Source organism: Gopherus evgoodei, unplaced genomic scaffold (assembly GCF_007399415.2).
Source record: "Gopherus evgoodei ecotype Sinaloan lineage unplaced genomic scaffold, rGopEvg1_v1.p scaffold_35_arrow_ctg1, whole genome shotgun sequence".
Classification (NCBI taxonomy): Eukaryota; Metazoa; Chordata; order Testudines; family Testudinidae; genus Gopherus; species Gopherus evgoodei.
This window is the reverse complement of record NW_022060027.1, coordinates 1,527,203-1,555,078: the sequence shown is the minus strand read 5'-3', so window position 1 is coordinate 1,555,078 and position 27,876 is coordinate 1,527,203. Positions and strand designations below refer to the sequence as shown.

Genomic DNA, 27,876 nt, shown 5'->3' with positions numbered 1-27,876 from the left:
AGAGGAGTTAATGCAACACTGACCTTGATTTGTTTGTAGAAACCATGAAATATCTTTAGGAAAACATCCTCTCACTGTTTGAACAAAGGTTAGACATGAGGAAGCAGAGGCAGAGCGGTGCAGGGATGAAGCATTCCACCCAACAGAGACAGGCGCTGCGATTCTGTGACATCTTTTGTGAAGTGATGAAGAGTTTAGGGATGAGGAAGATCATAATTAGCTCCAAGGCTGCAGCTGCTAACTCTGCCTTTCAGAGGAAAAAATCCACTCTGTGAATCTGGGAGCCAGTCCCATGTAATGGGATTAAGGCTAGAAAAAAGGGGATAATCTGGGAGCAAATGGGAGCAAATTCATAGAAAACTCCAAGAGTCTGTGATCAAATAATGGGGAAAAGTGAAGCCATCCCTAGTCCTGCTTTAAATCAGGCCACAATTCCTAGTACACTCAGGCTGCTTCACACTGCACCCATGTCCCAAAGCAGCTGTAATCAACTAGTCAGTTAAACTGATTGCACAGCTGTTCATCATCACAGAATGGTGCAAAGCAACCAAACAGTACTGGTGAATCTGGCCTGTGGTACTGCAGTTTTAAGAGGTGTTTTATGGGAGCCCTTTGCATTGCTGAGCTGTGTTTGGGCTCTTTTAGAAGTTAGTTTCTTTGTACCTTGCTTGTGAAAAGAAACCCACTACCGTAGACCAGCTTCTTTCAAGTGTGCAACCCCATTAAACCCAATGGGTTTGTACAAGAGACACTAAGGGCTGGTCTACACTGGGAATTTACATTGGCAGAGCTGTGTCTCTCAAAATCCACACGCCTGAGCGATGTGGCTTTACTGACTGAACCACCCTCAGTGTAGCCAGTGCTACGTCAAAGAAAGAATTCTTCCGTCAACCTAGCGACTGCCTCTTGGGGAGGTGCATTATCTATGATGCCCAGGGGAAAACCCCTGCTGTCAGCAAGGTAGAGTCTACGCTGTAGCACTACGGCAGCACCACTCCAGCCTTGCAGCTGCACTGTTTCAAAATGTAGACATGCCCTAAAGATGTGAATTAAAAGTGGATTAGCTAAACTGCATTAAACCCCTGTGTGGACACTCTTGTTAAGGGTACATCTGCATTTAAAACACGGACAGGTGGTAGCTATGTCAGCGGGAGAAGCTTTCCCATCAACATAGCTCTGTCTACAAAGGGATGTTAAGGTCAGTATAACTTCCTGGCTCCAGGGTATGGAATTTTCACACCCGTGTGACATAGCTGGACAGACATAGGTCTGTTGTGTAGACCAGACCACAGAGGTAAATCAGTTTAGCTTAATTCACTTTGAGTGAATTCCCAGAAGAATCCTACCTTGGTGGGAAGTGTCAGGAAGATTGGATAACTTTACGGGGGAGGTGGGTGCGTAAAAATTGTGTCTATAGTGGAAATCTATCTTCAGTCTAAATTTTGTTCCAGCCACTGTAACTTCATAATACAGCATGATATCATCCCAAAATATGGTTATTAGTGAAAATATTCATAGATTCTTAGATTCTAGGACTGGACGGGACCTCAAGAGATCATCGAGTCCAGTCCCCTGCCCTCATGGCAGGACCAAATACAGTCTAGACCATATTCATGTTATCTATCTTTTATTACAGAGGAAAATGCTGAAATGAGCAATGAAACTCTTTTTATTTTGTCACCAAGGTGAAGCTATCAATAACAAAAGGGGGGAGGGATAGCTGAGTGGTTTGAGAAATGACCTGCTAAACCCCAGGTTATGAGCTCAATCCTTGAGGGGGATGCTTAGGGATCTGGGGCAAAAAATCAGTTCTTACTCCTGCTAGTGAAGGCAGGGGGCTGGACTCAATGACCTTTCAAGGTCCCTTCCAGTTCTAGGCAATAGGTATATCTCCAATTATTATTATAGAGAGGATAGATAGTGTTTTCTTGTTTTTAACATCTGCATCAAATTCCCTCAAACCACTGTGCTAGTCAAATATTGTATTAGACAAAAGTCACAAGCAAAAAACAAATAAGAAATGAAAACATTTTATTGCAAAACACATGTAATGAAGACAGCATCACGATGTACACTTAAAAAAACAAAGATTTTTTACATCAAAATACATTCATGAAAACCTTGATTTCAGTTACATCAGTATAAAATCAGCCTCAGAGTCATGTTATATTTACTCCTCTTTAGTTGAACAAATTCTCATTGTTGTTTCTTTGTGGGAATTTTTAAAGAATGGATAAACCTCTCCTGAGAATGAGCAATTGTTAAATGTGAACAACACAGACATGTCAGTTACATTGAAAAAAATCACCTGCCCCTCTTGGTAACTAAGGTAAATTCCAATTTTCTTGGGCTTTTTCTGCACTATGACCCGGGTCCATGGGTCTGTTTTTGCCCAATAATCTCTCCCACTCAGACCCAGAGCCCAGAATCCCTCTCTAGGGGACAAGGACAGTTTTCCTTTTCTCTGTGTTGACTTTCTGGCCACCCCCAGGTCCCAGTCAGTGCTGCTCACAACCTCCACCTCCCAGTAGTGCTTTCCAGAGGAGAATTCTTCAGAGCCCAACACACAGACGGTCGAATCGAACCTCTCTGGATTTGGTGGAACTTTTTGAGGTTGGGCTTCATGTGTAAAACTCTTCTTATCCCCAGAAATGGAGAGGTTGGGGTGGGCTGTGACTCCATTAAGAGTGATGTCATCTATAGAAGAGAGTTTTCTTTTTGAGAACCACTCCTATAATGCCAGTATACACTGGACTAGGAGGGAAATATACATTATGAGCCTTCTCCTGCTGCCTTTCATGCAAAGCTCCCAATGATTTCAGTGGGAGTTTTGCCTGAGTAAGGACTGAAGCACTTGAGCAGCGCTGCACACTTGCCAATTCAGCGTTGCATTGAACTCTGTCGGAAATGAGACTTGCGTGATATTTGCACAAAAATGAAAGTGATCCAGAATTGTTTATCACATGAGTACTCAAATTGGGCCAGATTCTGCGCTGAGTTATACATGTGTGAATCTAGAGTAACTTCACTTAAACTAATGGCCAGTAAAGTGCACCATCACCATCATAACGGAGAGCTGAATCAGGCCACTATGTGTCCAGCATTATGGGATGCTTTGTGTGGGATGAATGGAAAAAATGTTTCCTGTGACAGCTAACTATGATGAGAAAGTTCATCATAAAACACAGACTTGGATTATGAAGATCTCAAACACTGGTCATGTCAAGATACTCCTATTACCATCATTGTTAATAAATATGATGAATATAAAAAAAATTATAATTGTTCATTAAACTAAAGTTCTGCGTAATAATTCTAGGTTCTGTTCCCAACGCTGCTGCTGCATGACGTTGGTCAGGTTACATAAGCTCTCTGATAGTTAGTTTACTCCTCAGTAAGCTCAGTACGGTGCCAACCTAATCAGGTGTTTTATAATTGTTTGTAAAGAGCTCTGAGATAGTCAACAAAAAACTGCTGTAACAAGCAAATTATTATCTACACTATCTTCACTGTCAGATAACGGTCATCGTGTCCTTCCTTGCCTCAGCATAATTTTAATTTTCTCTCACTATAATTATAATCAGCAACATCACAGTCAGTCTCCGTTATCACCAGAGCCAATGATCCCACCACTGTCTTCATCATGGTGCCCTTATAAACCTCACTGACTCGCTCCTGACCAGGCCTGTCACCGCTGCAGTCCCCTTCATGATCAACCAACCACTGAATTAGGATTCTCATCAGAGTTCCCCATTCCTGCCACTAAATCATCTGTGCCTTCACTGTGGCCAAAATCCCAAAGTTCTTCCATAGGCACTTTTTAAAACCCTGCTCCAAGTAAACACTGAGGCCCAGCTCCTCAAATGTATTTAGGTGCCTAACTCCCATTTGGGTCATTACCGTGGAGGAGCTGGGTCGAAGTGACTTGGGAGCGCAGGTCTGTTAGAGAGTAGCTGGCCCTCTGAAGGGGTCAGGGGCCCAGCCTTCCCCTGACAAGCTCCACAAGGGGACAGGAGGAAGCTCAAGTTCACCTCAGAGCAGTTACCTCAGTGAGTAACTGGCGGAAGGGAATTACGCAGGGCAGAACTAGGTATTGATATAAGGTTAAGGGTCTGAGTGAGAGGGGGTGCTCCTGGGGAGAAAGGCAGCAGCCAGAGAGGCAGAGGGATTGCAGAGAGAGGATCCCTCCAGCACACTGGGGAGAAGCTGCCTGAGAAGCCAACATGCCAAAGAGAGAGAACAGAGCAAAAGGCTGGGGAAGCCTCCAGAGCAGGAGCGGTAGGAGGCAGCTCAGGGAGCCGCAAGGGAGAGAGAAGGACTGATTCTAGCTGTTCCAAACAAGGACCCTGAGATGGAACCCAGTGGAGTGGATGGGCCCAGGTTCCTCTACCTACTCCAGCCAAGACATTTGGAGAAGAAGGCTCCAAAACATGGAGATCTAGGGCTCTCTACTCCACTCGAGTCAAGGAACTTCCAATTCCTCATGATCCTGAAGGGGACTGAGTCTATTAAGGACCCAGCAAAAGGGCTAGACAATGAACTTGACAAATACAGAATTGAGGGTGGAGGCATAAGGGGGATGGAGTCAGGTGGTGTATCTCTCCATCCTGCCACAGTGGGGTGTTAACAGATATAGGCCCCATATACAAGGCCCCACTGAGTTGCAAAGAAATTTGTGCTCTGCAATCACTTGGGTTTTTTGACTATCACACCATCAGTCCTCACTCAGGGAAATCTCTCACTGGAGGCTGATTCTGAACTAATTCAGCAGTAACTCCATGCACGTCAGTGGAGTTACAATGGTGTGAAATTGATGTAAATAAAGTCAGAATTAGGCCTTGAAATTAGTTTAGGAGCTGGGAAGGACCTTAGGAGCTGTGTCTCTGATAAGAACAGGCTGTGTTACTAGTTTGATAATAGTATCAAACCTGCTGATTTCTTTAGCAATGGAATAGATTCTAATGTATTGAGGTTCTCAGGCTGCCTCTATCACCATAGTATCAGCACCTCTATCCATGTGCTGTGTATTCTCTTACCTGAATTGTTCCGAGCTGTTCTCCATTCTGAAACGAAAGTAAGAAAACAACAGACATTGAATTAAGAGAGGCATTGACTGCAAATTTCCTCCCTCCAGCAGCAGGGAAGTTGCAGACTGAAGGCAAGGGAGGATGCCAGATGCATTAGAGGGCGATTCCTTTGCAAGAATTAATATAGACAAAAATGGCCCTTGAATGGCCTCATACTCTCTCTCTCTCTGTCACACACATGTGGGCTGTCCTGAGCTAAGATTAGAAACCAGGGCAGGGGTCATGCTCTGGCTAAGATCTGCTCTGTCAGTTCTGCACCTCCAGCCAATGCGTCACCTCCCCATGTTACCTGATCTCACTGGCTTTGATCTAACTCCTTCTTACAGTTCCCCCCTCACTCAAACAAAAAATGAACCTTCCCGTCCACACACACACTGTTTCCAACCACCAGAGGCTGTGTTCAAAGCAACCCAGCTCCTACTAGACAGGACATAGAAGGACAATTCCCTCCAATGTGTGTCTACATTGCAGCAGGGGAGGTATAATACCCAGCGTGAGTAGACAAACGTGCCAGCTCTGTTTGAGCTAGTGCACTAACAACAGCAGAGTGACCACACTGGCTAGGGTTAGCCACATGAGTTCAATCCACCTGAAACCTGGGTACGTATTCAGGCAGCTAGTCTGAGCTGCTGCTTGTCTCTCTGCACTTACACTGCTATTTTTAGCATGCTAGCTCGAGGAGAGCTGGCAAGTGTCTGCTTGCACTGGGAATTACATACCCCAGCTGCTGTGCAGACATTCTCTAAATCAGTGACACTCCAGCTGTGGCTACTGAAGTGTTTTGTGCTCCATATGTGGCTGTCAAGGAGACTGTTGGTCTGTCCCACCCCTCAGGCTGAGAGAGACAACAGGGATCAGGCCACGTCTTCCATGCGCCTGGTATGTGTGAGCAGTGTGGGGAGATGCAATGTGTCTGCCTGAAGCTGCTGTATTCCCTGCTATGGATGGGGAAGAACATGGACTGTCAGGATCCCCTTCTCCATCAGAAGCAGCCAGGGAGATGGAGGAGAGACAGGAGAAATGGGCCCTCTCTCCAAATATCCAAGCAATGGGAGTGCAGACACCAGCAATAGGTCTTCACTCACCTAATTCCTTCTTCATTTCATCTGAAAAAAAATTATTATAGCCTTTTAAACTCTTGTTCAGTGTTTCCCTTGGTATCATGCATCAAAGATTACCCGGTAAATGAATTAAATTGTTCAAAACCCATGATGAGTTAAATTAAAAAGAGCTAGAGAAACTTATAGCCAGATTCATAGACTCATAGACTCTAGGACTGGAAGGGATCTCGAGAGATCATCAAGTCCAGTCCAGTCCAGTACCGACACAGGCCTTATGGCTTGCTCCACCAACTGCTGCTTCAGATAAAGTTTACCTGATATCTGTGTTCTCTTTCTAAAAGAACAACAACTCTCTGAAATGTGACCCACTCCTGGGTGGAGCAGACAGCTGAAAGAATTTACTGTGATGATGGTTTATGGTTTGGATGATTAATCTCACAGATATTTATGTTGAATGGGGAAAAGTGTGGAGTTTGAGGGGCTTTGAGATCCAGGTAAGGGACTGCAGCTCTGCAGAGCTGGCTGACTCCTTCTTCCACATAGAGAGAGAGGAATCTTGGGTGCTCTGCAGAGGATATGGGTGCCCCAATTTTTTTATAGAATCATAGAATATCAGGGTTGGAAGGGACCTCAAGAGGTCATCTAATCCAACACCCTGCTCAAAGCAGGACCAATTCCCAACTAAATCATCCCAGCCAGGGCTTTGTCAAGACTAACCTTAAAAACCTCTAAGGAAGGAGATTCCACCATCTCCCTAGGTAACACATTCCAGGGTTTCACCACTCTGCTAGTGAAATTTTTTTTCCTAATATCCATCCTAAACCTCTCCCTATCCCTGTGCTGAAAATATTCTGTTTCATCACCAGTAATAAGGATGTTGATGGAATCCACATTGGCTCCAATGCTGAAGAAGTTGAAGGCTCTGTAATAGCAGATGGTATTGATAGTCCCGCTGACTCCTGAGGTAGTGCCGAGGTTGGCATGACAAACAAAACAAGCCCATTGCTGCTACACCTGTGTCTGTAGGTGCTGGATTTCACAGCCGTCCCCAGATGGATCCAGAGTCAACAATACAGTACAGGAAAAGTCCTGTCCCAGTACAATCCTGGTTACCATCTGGACATTTCAAGGCTGTCTTTGAGGAGGAAGATGATGAATCCTTCCTTTCCGCAATCTGTCTCATGGATTCTCTTTCAAGGCAGTTCCTAGACATAGAGCAACTTCCCCCTTTGAGGGAGAATCAGAGTCCCAGGATCTGTCCTTTACCACGTCAGGGGTGGAACGCAGCTGAGGGTGGTCACACCCACAGGCGGTGGAGGGTAATGATACCGACACAGGCCTTATGGCTTGCTCCACTAACTGCTGCTTCAGATAAAGTTTACCTGACATCTGTGTTCTCTTTTGAAAAGAACAACAACTCCCTGAAATGTGACCCACTCCTGGGTGGAGCAGACAGCAAGTGTGTGAGTCACTGAAGTGGACAGAGGCCCCATATGACGGGCAATGCTGAAGCCCAGAGAACACTGCATAACCCTTGTTGCTGGGCAACACAAAACATTAAAAATGACTAACTCTAAAAACTGCACTAAATCTAATTAGACTGTAGGTTCTACCACGGACAACTATTAAAAGCTATTTTGAAAGTGAAAAACTCAGCAAACAGCCTGATGCAGAGCGAAAAAAAAGAAAGAGAAAACGTGCATGGGGAACTCCAAGTAAGGGCCCTGGCATCAAGAAGGAACTGAGGGGGGTTGTGGCAATGCCGCCCTTATATAGCCTCTGGAGGGCCTAAAAGGAAGTGTTAAGCACATGCGCTGCCCTGATGAATACTGCTAGGGGAAAAATCTCCTGTCCCAGTGCACTGAACACAAACACACCTGAGTGGAATACACGTCTCCAACCACCCCAAGCAGAACTAATAGTTACAAAACTAAAGATTCTGTGAACAGGATTCTGTTTTATGGAGACTCTTTTGATGAAGGAGAAAAGGTGCATTATCCTCACACATATCCAGCCCAGTTCCCGGCTCACTCTTTCTCTACATAAAAGTCCATGGATCTGAAGAAGGAGTTTTGAATACCAAGAAAAGGGGCAACAGAAGAGCAGTGTGTGTTGAACCCTCCTTCCATGTAGGGGGAGGGGGTCACAACTCCCTCCTCAACCCCCCCCCTCACTTTTGTTCTGGCACAGAAGCTCATGAAATACACTCTTAGGAGGGAGAGGGTCTGAAAATGTTGCACAAAAGAAACTGCCCCAGTTTCCATGCTATAGCGTCTGAGAGACCACCTGCCAGTGGAAAATATTCTACAGCTCTGAATCTCAACTTCAAAACTTACCCACCTTCCTCTCACTGCAAAAGAGAAAGATCCTGATTAGCGCGGGTTGGAGAGCCCTGGAGCCGGATCCTGGGTTTACCATGACCCAGTCCCACAAGCACTGAAGCTTTGAGCAGGGGGTTGGACTACATAACCTCCTGAGATCTTTTCCAATACTGATCTTTTATGATTCATGACAAGCACCTTTTGACTTCAGTGGGAGCAAGATTGAGTCCAGACTGTTTACAAAAATATCCCCCTGGAGCTCATCATCTTCAGACTGAAATATATGAACCACTGCTCTGATCTGTGCATTTCATCAGTTAAAAAAAGGGAAAACCAAACCAGCCAATCAAAACCAATAACCAAATAAGGCAAGATGTCATAGCTAGGGAGAAAGACAAAGTAACTTTGATATGTTTACTATTAGAAATTGCAGTGTGTTCAGAACCCATGGAGATGAGCACAGAATAAATAACAGAGAAATCAGAGTAGGTAGAAAAATGAACAAGTGTTGGACCAGATTTCATTCACAAGGCCTCATAATGACAGTTCACTTAAAATTCATATTGATTTCAATAGAAAGTTAGAGTTATGGAAACTGACATCACACACTGAGGTACAGATATAAAAAATGACCTTATAAGAAAGAGGGTGAGAACACGGTTTAGTTAGAGTTGGGCAGAAACCAGAATTTCCATTTCGTGGGAAATTCCATTATTGTAAAACTAGTTTTTTTCTTCTAAAAAGAACAAAAACAAAGAATTTTGAAATTTTCTCCAAAATGATCAGGTCAACCAAAACATTCTGTTTTGATAAAATTGAAACATTTTGTTCCCCTTTTAAATGAAAAAAAAAATATATATATATATATATAAATCCATTTCAGTGCCTTCAAAAAGGAAAGTTTTTACCTTACTGAAATGTTTTGTTTTTATTTTTCCCCCAAACAATTTTCTTTTTTTGAAACACACACGTTCCAATGGAAAGTTTTTAACAGTTCTTGTTCTAGTAGTGAATATACTGGGCTGGAAGCCAGAATATCTCGGTTGTATTTCCTGCTCTAGCAAACATTCCTGTGAGATTGTGCAGGAGAATTTTCAGAAGTCTCCTCTGGGTGTTCTGCATAGGGCATGGGTTTCCAGTTGGGGGAAGCTATTTTGGAAAGACTATTTTCCTCCCAAACCTGTTTCCTTCTTTTGATGTACTTAAGTTTTCTTTGTTTAGTTTTTAAACCTTCAGCTAGCTGCCGTTCAAAATATTTTTTTGGCCTGCTTAATTGTACTTTAACATTTGTCAGAGTTTATGCTCCCTTCTATGTTCTTGTCATAAATATAAACTGAAGGGTAACAACCTTTATGTACGCAGTAACATAAATCCCTCCTGACTAGAAGGACTAATGGGGAAAGAAGATCCTTTCAAATATGGGGTGGGGGAAGGTTTTGTTTGTGCTCTCTTTGTTGGTTCCCTCTCATGACAGAGAGTGAGACCAAGCGAGTAAACCGGATTCTGAAAAAGTATCTGAAATGATACAAACCTATCACTTATTTCAATGCAGAGTCCTTTCAATGTGTACATTGCCTTTCATAGCGGGTCTCTGCAAGGGTGTTACGGTTCTTGGAGAATACAAACAAGTAGTGGGTGAGTCTATTTAAATTTCAACAATGTATGAGCAGCACTACTCTGAACCAGCAAGTGCTCATATACGATATTGACAAAATTAGTCAAGTCATCCACTCTATCAAAATGAAGAATAGAGCATATGGAAGAAAAAGGTCACAGACTTACTTATTGTCTTTTCCATTTCTCCTGAAAAAGAGAAAAATATATTTAAAGATAACAATAGCACCTTTTGTAATATATTGCCAAGAACAAAGGTTGCTAATAGTTAAAATAACATAAGCTTTATTTATTGGAGAATAACTGTGAGGGAGTAAGTGACACCATGAACATCATACTGTCTAAGGCCAGAAGGAGACACCCTCATCATCCATTGAATGCATCAGAGAACTTCCCCTGTTTCCATTAGAGCAGTGCCTTTAGAAAAAAATGTCCAATGATGGAGCATGCACCACAACTCCTCGTCTATTGTAACAATGGCTAATCACCCTCACACTTAAAAATGTACATCTTATTTCTAGTCTGACTTTCCAACTTTCAGTTTCTACCCATTGGATTTTGCTAGACCATTCTCTCCTAGACTAAAGAGACCATTATCACATATATGTTCTATATCTACATATGGCTAGAGAGTAATCAAGTTACTCCTTGTCATAAATGGATAATTAAGGGTTAATGTCTCTTTTACCTGTAAAGGGTTAAGAAGCTCAGTGAACCTGGCTGACACCTGACCAGAGGACCAATAGGGGGACAAGATATTTTCAGATCTGGTGGAGGGAAGTCTTTGTTTGTGCTGTTTGTTTTTGTTCACTGTTTGCTCTCGGGACTGAGAGAGACAAGACGTACATCCAGGCTTCCCAATCTTTCTGAATCAGTCTCTCATGTTTCAAAATAGTAAGTAATAGCCAGGCAAGGCAGATTAGTCTTATGTTTGTTTTCTTAACTTGTAAATGTGTCTTTTTGCTGAAAGGATTTTTACCTCTGTTTGCTGTAACTTTGAATCTCAGGCTGGGGGGGAGGGTCCCTCTAGTCTATTTGAATCTGAGTACCCTGTAAAGCATTTTCCATCTTGATTTTACAGAGATATTTTTTACCTTTTCTTTCTTTAATTAAAAGCTTTCTTTTTAAGAACCTGATTGTTTTTACCTTGTTTTAGAATCCAAGGGATTGAGTGTGAACTCACCAGGGATTGGTGGGGGGAAAAAATGGATGGTTATTTCCTCTTTGTTTTAAGACCCAAGGGGTTTGGGTCTTGGGTTCCCCAGGGAAGGTTTTGGGGGAACAGGAAGTATGCCAGACACAGACTTCTGGCTGGTGGCAGCATACCAGATTTAAGCTAGTAATTCAGCTTAAAAGTGATCATGCAGGTCCCCACTTTTTGGACACTAAAGTTCAAAGTGGGGAAAAAACCTTGACACGCCTTTTCTTTGGCGAGTTAAATAGATTGAGCTCTTTGAGTCTATCACTAGAACACATGCTATCTAATCCTTTAATCATTCTGATGCTCCTCTGTGAATACTCTCCAGTTTGACAATTTCTTTCTTCTGTTGAGGACACTGGAACTGCACTCAGCATTCCAGCAACCGAGCCAAATACTGAGCTAATATAACCCTTATAGTCCTAATTAACATCATCCCCATGCCCTATGGTGTGGGGCCTAGTGAACACTTACTTGCTGAAGGGCTTGCGTGAGCTCCAGTGAAGGGGGTACTGTTTTTCTGAGACAGAAATTCCTCCCACAGGCAGGCCCCACAAATCAGCTCCTCCCTCTCTGCCACAGCACCTCCTGCTCACCACTGATCAGTTCTTCTGCCAACAAATTCCTCTCATAGTGAATACACCGGTCCAAGAAAGAGTATCTAGGTTCTATTGCCTGCTCTAGCACACATTCCTGTGTCAATATAAGCACTTCCTTTGCAGGGAAATTGTCAAAGAACCTACACTGGGTGCTCTGCACAGGATGTGGTTTCCCAGTTTGGGGGAAGCTCTTTGGGGAGGACAATTCTCCCTCCATCCCTGAGGCACAAGGTGGACTGTCTGCATGGCCTCATTTACTAAAAGGTCAGGTACAGCACTAGTAATTCGGTCCTGCCACACTCTCCAGACAGAGCTTCTTCATTGAATGCATATGTTCAGTTCCTGTAGCGCGTGGATGTTTTTCCTATCATACTCGACTGCCCTTAAACCTCTGCCTCTCTGAGTTTCTTTGCAAAGTGAGGTCTCAGCTTGATGGCATTCCATGATTCCAGAGTAATCTACACAGACCCCCGCACTTCCCAGATCCACGGGGCATGCAATGATAGCGTCTGTCCTGCCGTTGAAGTTGTTGCAACCAGTAGAGGGCACACAAAATTTGGTTACTTGACTGTAACTATTCATTAAAATAGGCAAACTCACCCATTTGCTCATGGGGTTCCTCTGCAAAAGAACAATGAGGAGGAGAAGAAAACAGATCAGTGTATGTCTAATGACTTATGAATTGACGAAGGTGAATGAGCACCTTTCTTTGTTGATTAGCATAAATATTGGCCATCGGTAGTGAACTAGTTGTTTAATCCGTGGGTTAGCCCCATTCCTATTCTCTACGTAGTAGATAGAGGAGAATATATTCTTGCTTTAATCAATTTAAGAAGAAGTTTCATGACCACAGGTAATTAGCAAAACGAAAATATGATACAATTCGCTCCTCTGCTAATATGGGTTCTGCTATGAAAGGAGCAGTAACACCATTTACATCATGAGCTGAATTCTGATTCATGGGCAGAACACTTGGAGCTGAATTCCATTTGCTTATTTCAATGCAGAGTCCTTTCACTGTGTACACTGCCTTTTGTAATGTGTCTCTACAAGAGTGTTATGGTTCTTGGAGAATACAAACAAGCAGTGGGTGAGTCTGTTTAAATTTTAGCAATCTATGAGCAGCACTGCTCAGAACCAGCAAGTCTTCATATATAGTATTGACAAAATTAGCCAAGTCATCTGCTCTATCAAAAAAAGTAGAGCACATGGAAGAAAAAGGACACAGACTTACTTATTGTCTTTTCCATTTCTCCTAAAAAAAGAGAAAAATATATTTAAAGATAATAATAGCATCTTTTGTAATATATGGCCATGAACAAATGTAACTAATAGTTAAAATATCATAAGCTGTGTTTATTGGAGAGGAGTGGTGAGGGAGCAAGTGACACAATGAACATTATACTGTCTAAGGTCAGAAGGAAACACTCTCAAAATCTATTACGTGTGCCAGAGTACTTCCCCCAAACAATTCATGTTTGCATTAGATCAGTACCTTTAGAAAAAAATGTCCAAGGATGGAGGCTGCACAATTGTAACAATGACTAATCACCCGCACTCTTAAAAACGTATACCTTATTTCTAGTCTGACTTTCCTAGTTTTAGTTTCCAGCCACTGGACTTTGCTAGACCATTCTCTGCTAGGCTAAAGAGCCCATTGTCACATATATGTTCTCTGTCTACATTTGGCTAGAGTGTAACCAAGCCACCCCTTTTTCTTTGGCGAGATAAATAGATTGAGCTCTTTGAGTCTATCACTAGAACAGATGTCATCTAATCCTTTAATCATTCTGATGCTTTTCTATGAACCTTCTCCAGTTTGACAACTTCCTTCTTCACTTGGGGACACCGGAACTGCACTCAGTATTTCAGCAACCGAGCCATATATTGAGCTAATATAACCCCTATAGTCCTAATTAACATTATCCCCATGACCTCTCATTTGCGGCCAAGTGAACACTTTTCTGCTGAAGGGCTTGTGTGAGCTCCAGTGAATGGGATACAGTTTTTCTCAGAGAGAAATTGCACTCACCAACAGACACCATCAGTCAGCTCCTCCCCCTCCACCCTAGTGTCTCCTACCCACCGCTGATCAGCTTTTCTGCAGAGGGCAGGAGGTGCTGGGGGGGGAGGAGACAAGGAAGAAAGTGGTGGAATGAGGCCAGGGCGCTCTTGGGAGAGGGGGTGGAGCAGGGCCAGAAGAGGATGAGTGGGAGCAGGAACAGGTGGGGCAGGGGTGGGGCCTTCAGATAAGGGGTATATAAGGGGTAGGGCCTGTGGCAAAGAGGTACTCAGGTACCTGTGAGGAAATCAAAAAGTTGGCACCTATGCCTACACTGCCCCCACATTATTTCGTAACTGAATCAAACCTTAATAATATCTCTTTCATTTTGAAGTGAAAAATCAGAATATTCCTTTTAAGCTCAGAGGAATAGAAACCTTTGATTCTAAGGAGATGTTTTGCATCTTTCTTGTTCCTTTGTTTTATTTCAAACAGTAGTATTTAGCTTGAAATAAACATATTCCCATGGAAAGTTCTGTCATCACCTTGTTCTCACAGGGAATACATGGGACCGGAAGACAGAATATTTAGGTTCTATTTCCTACTCTAGAAAACATTCCTGTGTGATTATCAGCACTTCCTTTGCAAGAGGATTGTCAAAGAACCTACACTGGGTGCTCTGCAAAGGATGTGGGTTCCCAGTTTGGGGGAAGCTCTTTGGGGAAGGCACTTCTCCCTCCATCCCCGAGGCACAGGGTTGAGTGTCTCCCTGGCCTCAGTTACTACAAAGTCAAGCACAACACTGGCAACTCGGTCCTGCCTCACCCCTATCCAGATCTTTTTCATTCAATGGATAAGTTCAGTTCTTCTAGCATGTGGATGTTTTTTCTCATATATCCCACAGCCCTTGAACCCCTGCCCCCCTGGTTTTCTTGGAAAAGTCCTGGTGAGGTCTCGGCTCGATGACATACACGATTCAATAGTAATCTACACAGAACCTCCACCTCGCAAATCCAAAGGCCATGCAATGATAGTGTCCCTCCTGCCATTGAAGTTGTTGCAACCAATACAGGACACACAAAGTTTGGTCAGTCGACTGTAACTATTGAGGAAAGTAAGCAAACTCACCCTTTTCCTCCTGGAGCTCCTCTGCAAGAGAACAATGGGGAGGAGAGGAAAACAGTTCAGTGTATGTCCGTTGACTTATGAATTGAAGAGGGTGAATGAGATCGTTTCTTTGATGACTAGCATAAATATTGGCCATGGGTAGTGAACTACCTGTTCAATCTGTGGGCTAGCCCCATTCCTATCCTACTTCGTAGTAGATATAGGGTGTTATATTCTTGCTTTAATCAATTTAAAAAGAAGCTTCATGGCCACAAGTAACTAGCAAAAGGTGAATATGAAACACTACGCTCCTTTGCTAATATGGGTTCTACTATGAAAGGAGCAGTAACACTATTGATATCATGAGCTGAATTCAATTTACTTATTTCAATGCAGAGTCCTTTCAATGTGTACATTGCCTTTCATAGTGGGTCTCTGCAAGAGTGTTATGGTTCTTGGAGAATACAAACAAGTAGTGGGTGAATCTATTTAAATTTCAGCAATATGTGAGCAGCACGGCTCAGAACCAGCAAGTCCTCATATACGTTATTGATAAAATCAGCCAAGTCATCCACTCTATCAAAAAGAGGAGTAGAGCACATGGAAGAAAAAGGACACAGACTTACTTATTGTCTTTTCCATTTCTCCTAAAAAAGAGAGAAATATATATAGAGATAACAATAGCACCTTTCGTAATATATGGCCAAGAACAAAGGTAACTAATAGTTAAAATAACAAAAGCTGTACTTATTGGAGAATAGGTGTGAGGGAACAAGTGACACAATGAAAACCATTCTGTTTAAGGCTAGAGGGAGACACACTCATCATCTATTGAATGTGTCAGAAAACTTCGCCCAAACAATTCATGTTTGCATTAGAGTAGTACCTTTAGAAATAAATGTCCAGTGATGGAGAATGCACCACAACCCCTAGTCTATTGTGAAGACGGCTAATCACCCTCACTCTTAAAAATGTATACCTTATTTCTAGTCTGACATTCCTAGTTTCATTTTCCAGCCATTGGATTTTGCTAGACCATTCTCTGCTAGGCTAAAGAGCCCATTATCACACATGTTCTCTATTTACATACGGCTATAGTGTAATCAAGCCATCCCTTTTCTGTGGCTAGCTATATAGATTGAGCTCCTTGAGTCTATCACTATAACACGTTATCTAATCCTTTAATCATTCTGGTGCTTTTCTGTGAACCTTCTCCAGTCTGACAACTTCTTTCTTCTGTTGGGGACATCGGAACTGCACTCGGTATTCCAGCAACCCAGCCAAATAATGAGCTAATATAACTCCTAAAGTCCTAATTAACATCATCTCCATGCCCTCTGGCTTGGGGCCTAGCAAACACTTTCCTACTGAGGGGTTTGTGTGAGCTTCAGAGAAAAGGGTACCCTTTTCCTGAGATAGGAATTGCACTCACAGGCAGGCCCCACCAATTAGCTCCTCCCCTTCCGCTGCAGCGCCTCCTGCTCACCACTGATCTGTTTTTCTGGAGAAGGCAGAAGGCACTTGGGAGTGGGCAGGAGCTGAGGGAGGAAGAGGTGGAACAAGGGTTGGGCATTCTTGGAGAGAGGGAGCCAGGCAGGAAGAGGCAGAATGGGAGCGGGCAAGGATGGGGCATTAAGTGAATGGAGTTAACAGAGGAAAGGCCTGGGGCAGAGAGGTTGTCAAGCAGCCCTGTGGAAATCAAAAAATTGGTGACTGTGCCTACACTACCCCCACATGATTGGGTAACTGAATCGAAACTTAGCAATCTCTCCTTCATTTTGAAGTAAAAAAACAGAATATTCCTTTTCAGCTTGGAGGAAACAGAAACATCTGACTCTACTGAGATGCTTTTGATTCTTCCTTGTCCTTATTGTCATCCAGATTGTTTTTTTCCCCACCTGAAATAGACACACTCCCATGGAAAGTCTGTGCTAATACCTTCCTCTCATAGTGAATATACCGGTCGAGAAGACAGACAATCTACGTTCTATTTCCTGCTCTAGCACACATTCCTGAGTCATTATTAGCACTTCCTTTGAAGCAAAATTGTCAAATAGCCTACACTGAATTCTCTGCACAGGATGTGGTTTCCCAGTTTGGGGGAAGCTCTTTGGGGAGGACAATTCTCCCTCTATCCCTGAGACACAGGGTGGAGTGTCTGCATGGCCTCAGTTACTACAATGTCAGGCACAGCACTAGGAACTCGGTTCTGTCACACTCTCCAGACATAGATTCTTCATTGAACGGATTTGTTCAGTTCCTGTAGTGTGTGGGTGTTTTTTCCTAACATACCCGACTGCCCATCAGCCCCTGCCCCTCTCCCTCTGACTTTCTTTGCAAAGTGAGGTCTCAGCTGGATGGCATTCCACGATTTCAGAGTAATCTGCACAGACCCCCGCACTTCCCAGATCCACGGGGAATGCAATGATAGCATCCCTTCTGCAGTTCAAATTGATGGAACCATTAAAGGCACACATAGTTTGGTCAGTCAAATGTAACCATTGAGTAAAGTAGGCAAACTCACGCTTTTCCTCCTGGAGATATTCTGCAAAAAAACAATGGGGAGCAGAAGAAAACAGTTCAGTGTATGTCCATTGACTTATGAATTGAAAAGTGTGAATGAAATCGTTTATTTCTTGATTAGCATCAGTAATGGCCATGGGTAGTGAATTAGCCATTCAATCCATGGGCTAGCCCCTTTCCCATCCCACTATGTAGTAGATAGAGAAGAATATATTCTTGCTTTTATCAATTTAAAATTAGCTTCATGACAACAAGTAATTAGTAAAAGGTGAATATGATACACTAAGCTCCTCTGCTAATATGGGTTCTGCTATGACAGGAGCAGTAACAGCATTTACATCTTGAGCTGAATTCATTTGCTTATTTGAAAGCAGAGTCCTTTCAGTGTGTACACTGCCTTTCGTAATGTGTCTCTGCAAGAGTGTTATGGTTCTTGGAGAATACAAACAAGTAGTGGGTGAGTCTATTTAAATTTCAACAATGTATGTGCAGCACTGATCAGAACCAGCAAGTCCTCATATACAAAATTGACAAAATTAGCCAAGTAATCTGCTCTATCAAAAAGAGGAGTAGAGCATGTGGAAGAAAAAGGCCACAGACTTACTTATTGTCTTTTCCATTTCTCCTAAAAAAGAGAAAAATATATTTAAAGATAACAATAGCACCTTTTGTAACATGTGGCCAAGAACAAAGGTAACAAATAGTTAAAATACAAAAAGCTGTATTTATTGTAGAATATCTGTGAGGGAGCAAGTAACACAATGAACATCATACTGTCTAAGGCCAGAAGGAGACACTCTCATCATCTATTGAATGCATCAGAGAACTTCTCCCAAACAATTCATGTTTGCAGTAGAGCAGTACCTTTAGAAAAAAATGTCCAGTGATGGAGGATGCATCAAAACCTCTTGTTTATTGTGACAATGGTTCATCACCCTCACTCTTAAAAATGGATATCTTATTTCTGGTCTGACACTCCTACCTTCAGTTTCTACCCATTAGATTTTGCTAGACCATTCTCTTCTAGACTAAAGAGTCCATTATCACATATATGTTTTCTATCTACATACAGCTAGAGTGTAATCAAGTCACCCCTTTTCCTTGGCAAGCTAAATAGATTGAGCTCTTTGAGTCTATCACTATAACACGTTATCTAATCCTTTAATCATTCTGGTGCTTTTCTGTGAACCTTCTCCAGTTTGACAACTTCTTTCTTCTGTTGGGGACACCAGAACTGCACTCAGTATTCCAGCAACCCAGCCAAATACTGAGCTAATATAACTCCTAGAGTCCTAATTAACATCATCCCCATGCCCTCTGGTTTGGGGCCTAGCAAACACTTACCTACTGAAAGGCTTGTGTGAGCTCCAGTGAAAGGGGTACCCTTTTTCTAAGACAGAAATTGCACTCACAGGCAGGCCCCACCAATCAGGTCCTCCCCCTCCGATGCAGCGCCTCCTGCTCACCACTGATCTGTTTTTATGGAGAGGGCAGAAGGCACTTGGGGGCCGGGAGGAGCTGAGGAAGGAAGAGATGGAACAAGGGTGGGACATTTTTGGAGAGGGGAAACAGGGCAGGAAGAGGCAGAGTGGGAGCAGGCAAGGGTGGGGCATTTAGTGGTTAGGAGAGGCAGGGGCTGGGGCAGAGAGGTTGTCAAGCACCCCTGTGGAAATTAAAACGTTGGTGACTGTGCCTACACTATCCCCACATGATTGGGAAACTCAATCGAAACTTAGCAATCTCTCCTTCATTTTGAAGTCAAAAACCAGAATATTCCTTTTCAGCTCGGAGGAAATAGAAACTTCTGACTCTCCTGAGATGCTTTTGGTTCTTCCTTGTTCTTCGTTTTATTCCAAACAGTAGTTTTTGGTGTGAATTAAATACGTTCTCATGGAAAGTCTCTGCCAACACCTTCTCCTCATAGTGAATACACCGGTCGAGAAGACAGAGTATCTAGGTTCTATTTCCTGTACTAGCACACATTCCTGTGTCAATATTAGCACTTCCTTTGAAGGGAAATTGTCAAAGAGCCTTCACTGGGTGCTCTGTACAGGATGGAGGAAGCTCTTTGGGGAGGACAATGCTCCCTCCATCCCTGAGGCACAGGATGGAGTGTCTGCATGGCCTCAGACTAAAACATCTACAGCGTCAGGCACAGCACTAGAAACTCGGTCCTGCCAAAATCCCCAGCCAGAGTTTCTTCATTGAATGGAAATGTTCAGTTCCTGTAGCGCTGGATGTTCTTCCCATCATACTCGATTGCCCTTTAACTCCTGCCCCTGTGACTTTCTTTGCAAAGTGAGGTCTCAGCTGGATGGCATTCCACAATTCCAGAGTAATCTACAAAGACCCTCCAGTTCCCATATCCACGGGGCAAGCAATGAAAGCATCCCTCCTGCAGTTGAAATTGTTGGAACCATTAAAGGCACACATAGTTGGTCAGTCAACTGTAACCATTGAGTAAGGTAGGCAAACTCACCCTTTTCCTCCTGGAGATCTTCTGCAAAAAAAAAAACAATGGGGAGGAGAAGAAAAAAGTTCAGTGTATGTATTTTGACTTATGAATTGAAAAGGGTGAATGAGATCGCTTCTTTCTTGACTAGCATAAATATTGGCCATGGGTAGTGAACTAGCCATTCAATCCGTGGGCTACACCATTCCCATCCCACTATGTAGTAGATAGAGGAGAGTATATTTTTGCTTTAATCAATTTTAAAAGAAGCTTCATGGCCACAAGTAATTAGGAAAAGGTGAATATGAAACACTACACTCCTCTGCTAATATGGGTTCGGCTATGAAAGGAGCAGTAACACCATTTACATCACGTGCTGTATTCCATTTGCTTATTTCAATGCAGAGTCTTTTCACTGTGTACATTGCCTTTCATAATGTGTCTCTGCAAGAGTGTTATGGTTCTTGGAGAATACAAACAAGTAGTGGGTGAGTCTATCTATATTTCAACAATGTATGAGCCGCACTGCTCAGATCCAGCAAGTCCTCATATACGATATTGACAAAATTAGCAAAGTAATCTGCTATATCAAAAAGAGGTGTAGAGCACATGGAAGAAAATGGCCAAATACTTACTTATTGTCTTTTCCATTTCTCCTAAAAAAGAGAAAAATATATTTAAAGATAACAATAGCACCTTTTGTAATAAAGGGCCATGAACAAAGGTAACTAATAGTTAAAATATAAAAAGCTTTTGTTATTGGAGAGTAGCTGTGAGGGAGCAAGTGACACAATGAACATAATACTGTCTAAGGTTGGAGGGAAGCACTCTCAAAATCTATTACATGTGCCAGAGTACTTCCCCGAAGCAATTCATGTTTCCATTACAGCAGTATCTTTACAAAAAAATGTCCAGTGATGGAGGATGCACCACAAACCCTCGTCAATTGTAACATTGGTTAATCACCCACACTCTTAAAAATGTATACATTATTTCTAGTCTGACTTTCCTAGTTTCAGTTTCTACCCATTGGATTTTGCTAGACCATTCTCTGTTAGGCTAAAGAGCCCACTGCCACATATACGTTCTCTGTCTACATACGGCTAGAGTGGAAAGAAGCCACTCCTTTTCTTTGGCTAGCTAAATGGATTGAGCTCTTTGTATCTATCACTATAACACATGTTATCTAATCCTTTAATCATTCTGGTGCTCTTCTATGAACCTTCTCCAGTTTGACAACTTCCTTCTTCAGGTGGGGACATCAGAACTGCATTCAGTATTCCAGCAACCGAGCCATATATTGAGCTCATATAACCCCTATAGTCCTAATTAACATCATCCCCATGCCCTTTGGTTTGGGGCCTAGTGAACACTTTCCTACTAAAGGGCTTGTGTGAGCTCCAGTGGACGGGGTACAGTTTTTCTCAGACAAAATTGTACTCACCAGCAGACACCATCAATCAGCTCCTCCCCTTCCACCGTAGCGTCTCCTACCTGCCGCTAATCAGCTCTTCTGCAGAGGGCAGGAGGTGCTGGGGGGGAGGAGCCAAGGAAGGACGATGTGGATAGAGAGTGGGGTGCTCTTGGGAGAGGGGGTGGAGCAGGACCAGAAGAGGAAGAATGGGAGCATGAACAGGGGGGCAGGGGTGGGGCCTTCAGGGAAGGGGTATAGTAGGGATAGGGCCTGTGGCAAAGAGGTGCTCAAGCACCCGTGAGGAAATCAAAAAGTTGGCACCTGTGCCTACACTGCACCTACATTATTTTGTAACTGAATCAAACCTTTACAATGTCTCTATCATTTTGAAAAGATAAATCAGAATATTCCTAATTTAATATGAAGGGAATCGAAACTTCTGACTCTACTGAGATGTTTTGCATCTTTCTTGTTCTTTTTTTTATTCTAAACAGTAGTTTTTAGCTTGAAATAAACATATTCCCATGGAAAGTTTCTGCCAACACCTTGCTCTCATAGATAATACATGGGACCAGAAGACAGAATATCTAGGTTCTATTTCTTACTCTAGCAAACATTCCTGTGTGACTATCAACACTTCCTTTGCAGGGAGATTGTCAAAAAGCCTACACTGGGTGCTCTGCAAAGGATGGGTGTTCCCAGTTTAGGGGAAGCTCTTTGGTGAAGGCCCTTCTGCCTTTATCCCTGAAGCACAGGGTTGAGTGTCTCCCTGGCCTCAGTTACTACAAAATCAAGCACAACACTCGCAACTCGGTCCTGCCTCGCCCCCTATCCCGATCTTTTTCATTCAATGGATAAGTTCAGTTCTTCTAGCATGTGGAGGTGTTTTCTCACATGTCCGACTGCCCTTGAACCCCTGCCCCTCTGACTTTCTTTGAAAAGTCCTGATGAGGTCTCGGTTCGATGACATACCACGATTCAATAGTAATCTACACAGAACCCCTACTTCAAAAATCCAAGGGGCATGCAATGATAGCATCCCTCCTGCGGTTGAAGTTGTGGCAACCAATACAGGGCACATGAAGTTTGGTCAGTCGACTGTAACTAATGAGGAAAGTAGGCAAACTCACCTATTTCCTCCTGGAGTTCCTCTGTAAGAGAGCAATGGGGAGGAGATGAAAACAGTTCAGTGTATGTCCATTGAATTATGAATTGAAAAGTGTGAATGAGATCGTTTCTTTCTTGATTTGCATAAATATTGGCCATGGGCAGTGAACTAGCCATTCAAACTGTGGGCTATCCCCATTCCCATCCCACTTCATAGTAGATAAAGGAGATTATATTATTTCTTTAACTCATTTAAAAAGAAGCTTCATGGCCACAAGTAACTAGCAAAAGGTGAATATGAAACACTACGCTCCTCTGCTATTATGGGTTCCCCTATGAAAGGAGCAGTAACCAAATTTACATCATGAGCTGAATTCCATTTGCTTATTTCAATGCAGAACCCTTTCAATGTGTACATTGCCTTTCATAGTGGGTCTCTGCAAGAGTGTTATGGTTCTTGGAGAATACAAACAAGTAGTGGGTGAGTCTATTTATATTTCAACGATGTATGAGCAGCACTTCACAGAGCTAGCATGTTTTCATATATGGTATTGACAAAATTAGCAAAGTCATCCACTCAATCAAAAAGAGGAGTAGAGCTCATGGAAGAAAAAGGCCACACACTTACTTATTGTCTTTTCCATTTCTCCTAAAAAAGAGAAAAATATATTTAAAGATAACAATAGCACCTTTTGTAATATATAGTCAAGAACAAAGATAACTAATAGTTAAAATAACAAAAGCTGTATTTATTGGAGAATAGCTGTGAGGGAGCAAGTAACACAATGAACATCACACAATAGTGAAAAGTGCAAGGTTATGCATTTAGGAATTAATAATAAGAATTTTGGATATATGTTGGGGCGCATCAGTTGGAAGCGACGGAGGAGGAGAAGGACCTTGGGGTACTGGTTGATAGCAGGATGACTATGAGTCGCCAATGTGATACGGCTGTTAAAAAAGCAAATGCGATTTTGGGATGCATCAGGCGGGGTTTTTCCTGCAAGGATAAGGAAGTGTTAGTACCGTTATACAAGGCGTTGGTGAGACCCCATCTGGAATACTGTGTGCAGTTCTGGTGTCCCATGTTCAAGAAGGATGAATTCAAACTGGAACAGGTTCAGAGACGGGCTACAAGGATGATCCGAGGAATGGAAAAACTGCCTTATGAAAGGAGACTCAAAGAGCTTGGCTTGTTTAGCCTGGCCAAAAGAAGGCTGCGGGGGGATATGCTTGCTCTATATAAATATATCAGGGGGGTTAACGTTAGGGAGGGAGAGGAATTATTTAAGTTTAGTACTAATGTAGGCACGAGGACGAATGGGTATAAACTGGATATTAGGAAGTTTAGACTTGAAATTAGACGAAGATTTCTAACCATTAGGGGAGTGAAGTTCTGGAACAGCCTTCCAAGGGAAGTAGTGGGGGCAAAAGACTTTCCTGGCTTTAAGACAAAGCTTGATAAGTATATGGAGGGGATATTATGATAGGATTGTTAATTTGGGCAATTGATCTTGGATTACCACCAGATAGATCTGCTCAATGGTCTGCGGGGAGATGTTGGATGGAATGGGAACTGAGTTACTGCAGAGAATTCCTTCTTGGGTGCTGGCTGGTGACTCTTGCCCACATGCTCAGGGTTTAGCTGATCGCCATATTTGGGGTCGGGAAGGAATTTTCCTCCAGGGTGGATTGGCAGGGGCCCTGGAGGTTTTTCGCCTTCCCCTGCAGCGTGGGGCACGGGTCGCTTGCTGGTGGTTTCTCTGCAGCTTGAGGTCTTCAAACCAATTTTGAGTATTTCAATAACTCGGTCCTGGGTTAGGGGTTGTTATAAAATTGGATGGGTGGGGTTCTGTGGCCTGGCTTGTGCAGGAGGTCAGACTAGATGATCAGATTGGTCCCTTCTGACCTATGAGTCTATGAGTCTATGGCCACGTCCAGACTAGGTATTAAAATCGATTTTAGATACGCAACTTCAGCTACGAGAATAACGTAGCTGAAGTCGAATTTCTAAAATCGAGGTACTCACCAGTCTGGACGGCGCTGCATCGATGTCCGCGGCTCTCCGTGTCGATTCCGGAACTCCATTCGGATTGATGGAGTTCCGGAATCGATGTAAGCGCGCTCGGGGATCGATACATCGCGTCCAGACTAGACGCGATATATCGATCCCCGAGCTATCGATTTTAACCCGCCGATGCCGCGGGTTAGTCTGGACGAGGGCTATGAGTCTAAGGCCAGAAGGAGACACTCTCATCATCTATTGAATGCGTTAGAGCAGCACCTTTAGAAAAGAATGTCCAGTGATGGAGGATGCACCACAAACCCTCGTCTATTGTGAAAATGGCTAATCACCTTCACTTTTAAAAATGTATACCTTATTTCTAGTCTGACCACCCTAGTTTCAGTTTGTACCCATTGGATTTTGCTAGACCATTCCCTGATAGACTAAAGAGCCCATTATCACATATATGTTCTCTATCTACATACGGCTAGAGTGTAATGAAGTCACCCCTTCTCTTTGGCGAGCTAAATAGATTGAGCTCTTTGAGTCTATCACTATAACACATGTTATATAATCCTTTAATCATTCTGGTGCTCTTCTATGAACTCTCTCCAGATTGACAACTTCTTTCTTCTGTTGGAGACACCGGAACTGCACTCAGTATTCCAGCAACCAAGCCAAATACTGAGCTAATATAACTCCTAAAGTCCTAAAGCCATCCCCATGCCCTCTGATTTGGGGCCTAGCAAACATTTTCCCACTGAAGGGCTGGTGTGAGCGTCAGTGAAAGGGGTACCCTTTTTCTAAGACAGAAATTGTACTCACAGGCAGGCTTCACCAATCAGCTCCTCCCCCTCTGCTGTAGCGCCTCCTGCTCACTACTGATCCCTTCTCCTGGAGAGGGCAGAAGGCACATGGGGGCCGGGAGGAGCTGAGTAAGGAAAAGGTGGAACAAGGCTGGGGCATTCTTGGAGAGAGGGAACAGGGCAGGAAGAGGCAGAGTGGGAGCGGGCAAGGGTGGGGCATTAAGTGAAGGGGATTAGGAGAGGCAGGGCCTGGGGCAGAGAGGTTGTCAAGCGTCCCTGTGGAAATCAAAAAGTTGGTGCCTGTGCCTACACTACCCCCACATGATTGGGTAACTGAATTGAAACTTAACAATCTCTCCTTCATTTTGAAGTAAAAAACCAGAATATTCCTTTTCAGCTCGGAGGATATAGAAACTTCTGACTCTCCTGAGATGCTTTGATTCTTCCTTGTTTTTTTTGTTATTCCAAACAGTAGTTTTTGGCATGAAATAAACACATTTCCATGGAAATCTCTGCCAACACCTTCCTCTCATAGTGAATACACCGGTCAAGAAGACAGAGTATCTAGGTTCTATTTCCTGCTCTAGCACACATTCCTGTGTCAATATTAGAACTTCCTTTGAAGGGAAATTGTCAAAGGACCTACACTGGGTGCTCTGCACAGGATGTGGTTTCCCAGTTTGGGGGAAGCTCTTTGGGGAGGACAATTTTCCCTCCATCCCTGAGGCACAGGGTGGAGTGTCTGCATAGCCTTGGTTACTACAAGGGCAGGCACAGCACTAGAAATTCAGTCCTGCCACACTCCCCAGACAGAGCTTCTCATTGAATGGATATGTTCAGTTCCTGTAGCGCGCGCGTGTGGATATTTTTCCTATCATACCTGTCTGCCCCTCAACCTCTGCCCCTCTGACATTCTTTGCAAAGTGAGGTCTCAGCTTGATGGCATTACATGATTCCAGAGTAATCTACTCAGACCCCGCCACTTCCCAGATCCATGGGGCATGCAATTACAGTGTCTCTACTACCGTTGAAGTTGTTGCAACCAATACAGGGCACAAAAAATTTGGTTACTGGACTATAACTATTCATTAAAATAGGCAAACTCACCCATTTGCTCCTGGGGTTCCTCTGCAAAAGAACAATGGGGAGGAGAAGAAAACAGTTCAGTGTATGTCCAATGACTTATGAATTGAAGAAGGTGAATGAGATCCTTTCTTTGTTGATTAGCATAAATATTGGATATGGATAGTGAACTAGCTGTTTAATCTGTGGGCTATCTCATTCCTATTCCCCTACTTAGTAGATAGAGGAGATTATATTCTTGCTTTAATAAATTTAAGAAGACGCTTCATGACCACAAGTATTTAGCCAAAGGTAAATATGATACACTACGCTCGTCTGCTAATATGGGTTCTGCTATGAAAGGCGCAGTAACACCATTTATATCATGAGCTGAATTCTATTTGCTAATTTCAGTGCAGAGTCCCTTCACTGTGTACACTGCTTTTCGTAATGTGTCTCTACAAGAGTCTTATGGTTCTTGGAGAATACAAACATATAAGGGGGGGAGTATATTTAAATTTCAGCAATGTATGAGCAGCACTGCTCAGAATCAGTAAGTCCTCATATATGATATTGACAAAATTAGCCAAGTCATCCACTCTTTCAAAAAGAAGAGTAGAGCATATGGAAGGAAAAGGCCACAGTCTTACTTATTGTCTTTTCCATTTCTAGTGAAAAAGAGAAAAATGTATTTAAAGATAACAATAGCACCTTTTATAATATATGACCATGAACAAAGGTAACTAATAGTTTAAATAACAAAAGCTTTACTTATTGGAGAATATCTGTGAGGGAGCAAGTGACACAATGAACATCATGCTGTCTAAGGCGAGAAGGAGACACTCTCATCATCTATTGAATGCTTCAGAGAAATTCCACCAAGCAATTCATATTTGCATTGGAGAAGTACCTTTCGAAAAAAATGTCCAGTGATGGAGGATGCACCACAACCCCTCGTCAATTGTGACAATGGCTAATCACCCTCACTCTTAAAAATTTATACCTTATTTCTAGTCTGACTTTACTAGTTTCACTTTCCAGACATTGGGTTTTGCTAGACCATTCTCCGCTAGGCTAAAGAGCCCATTATCACATATATGTTCTCTGTCTACATACGGCAAGATTGTAAAAAAGCCACCCCTCTTCTTTGATGAGCTAAATAGATTGAAGTCTTTGAGTTTACCAGTATAACACGTTATCTAATCCTTTTATCATTCTGGTGCTTTTCTATGAACCCTCTCCAGTTTGACAACTTCCTTCTTCAGTTAGGGACATCAGAACTGCATTCAGTATACAAGCAAACTAGCCATATTATGAGCTAATATAACCCCTATAGTCCTAATTAACATAATTCCCATGCCCTTTGGTTTGGGGCCTAGTGAACACTTACCTACTGAAGGGCTTGTGTGAGCTCTAGTGAACAGGGTACAGTTTTTCTCAGACAGAAATTGTACTCACCAGCAGACACCGTCAAACAGCTCCTCCCCCTCCACCCTAGCGTCTCCAACCTGCTGTTGA

At 43.0% G+C, this 27,876-nt stretch overlaps 1 protein-coding gene across 1 annotated transcript in view; it reads right to left on the bottom strand.

Moving 5' to 3' along the window:
• Positions 1-2,074: 2,074 nt before the first annotated feature.
• The window catches only part of LOC115641759 (butyrophilin subfamily 1 member A1-like), a 50,784-nt gene continuing 24,982 nt past the window's right edge, over positions 2,075-27,876 (bottom strand). The window contains exons 10-24 of the mRNA XM_030545125.1: positions 26,404-26,424; positions 23,114-23,134; positions 22,509-22,529; positions 20,600-20,620; positions 19,992-20,012; positions 18,117-18,137; positions 17,514-17,534; positions 15,616-15,636; positions 15,011-15,031; positions 13,115-13,135; positions 12,481-12,501; positions 10,252-10,272; positions 6,173-6,193; positions 5,037-5,063; positions 2,075-2,697 (exon numbers count right to left, since the gene is read on the bottom strand). Of these exons, the coding sequence (XP_030400985.1) occupies positions 2,171-2,697; positions 5,037-5,063; positions 6,173-6,193; positions 10,252-10,272; positions 12,481-12,501; positions 13,115-13,135; positions 15,011-15,031; positions 15,616-15,636; positions 17,514-17,534; positions 18,117-18,137; positions 19,992-20,012; positions 20,600-20,620; positions 22,509-22,529; positions 23,114-23,134; positions 26,404-26,424 (827 nt within the window). The 3' untranslated portion in view covers positions 2,075-2,170. The remainder of the gene's footprint in view (positions 2,698-5,036; positions 5,064-6,172; positions 6,194-10,251; positions 10,273-12,480; positions 12,502-13,114; positions 13,136-15,010; positions 15,032-15,615; positions 15,637-17,513; positions 17,535-18,116; positions 18,138-19,991; positions 20,013-20,599; positions 20,621-22,508; positions 22,530-23,113; positions 23,135-26,403; positions 26,425-27,876) is intronic.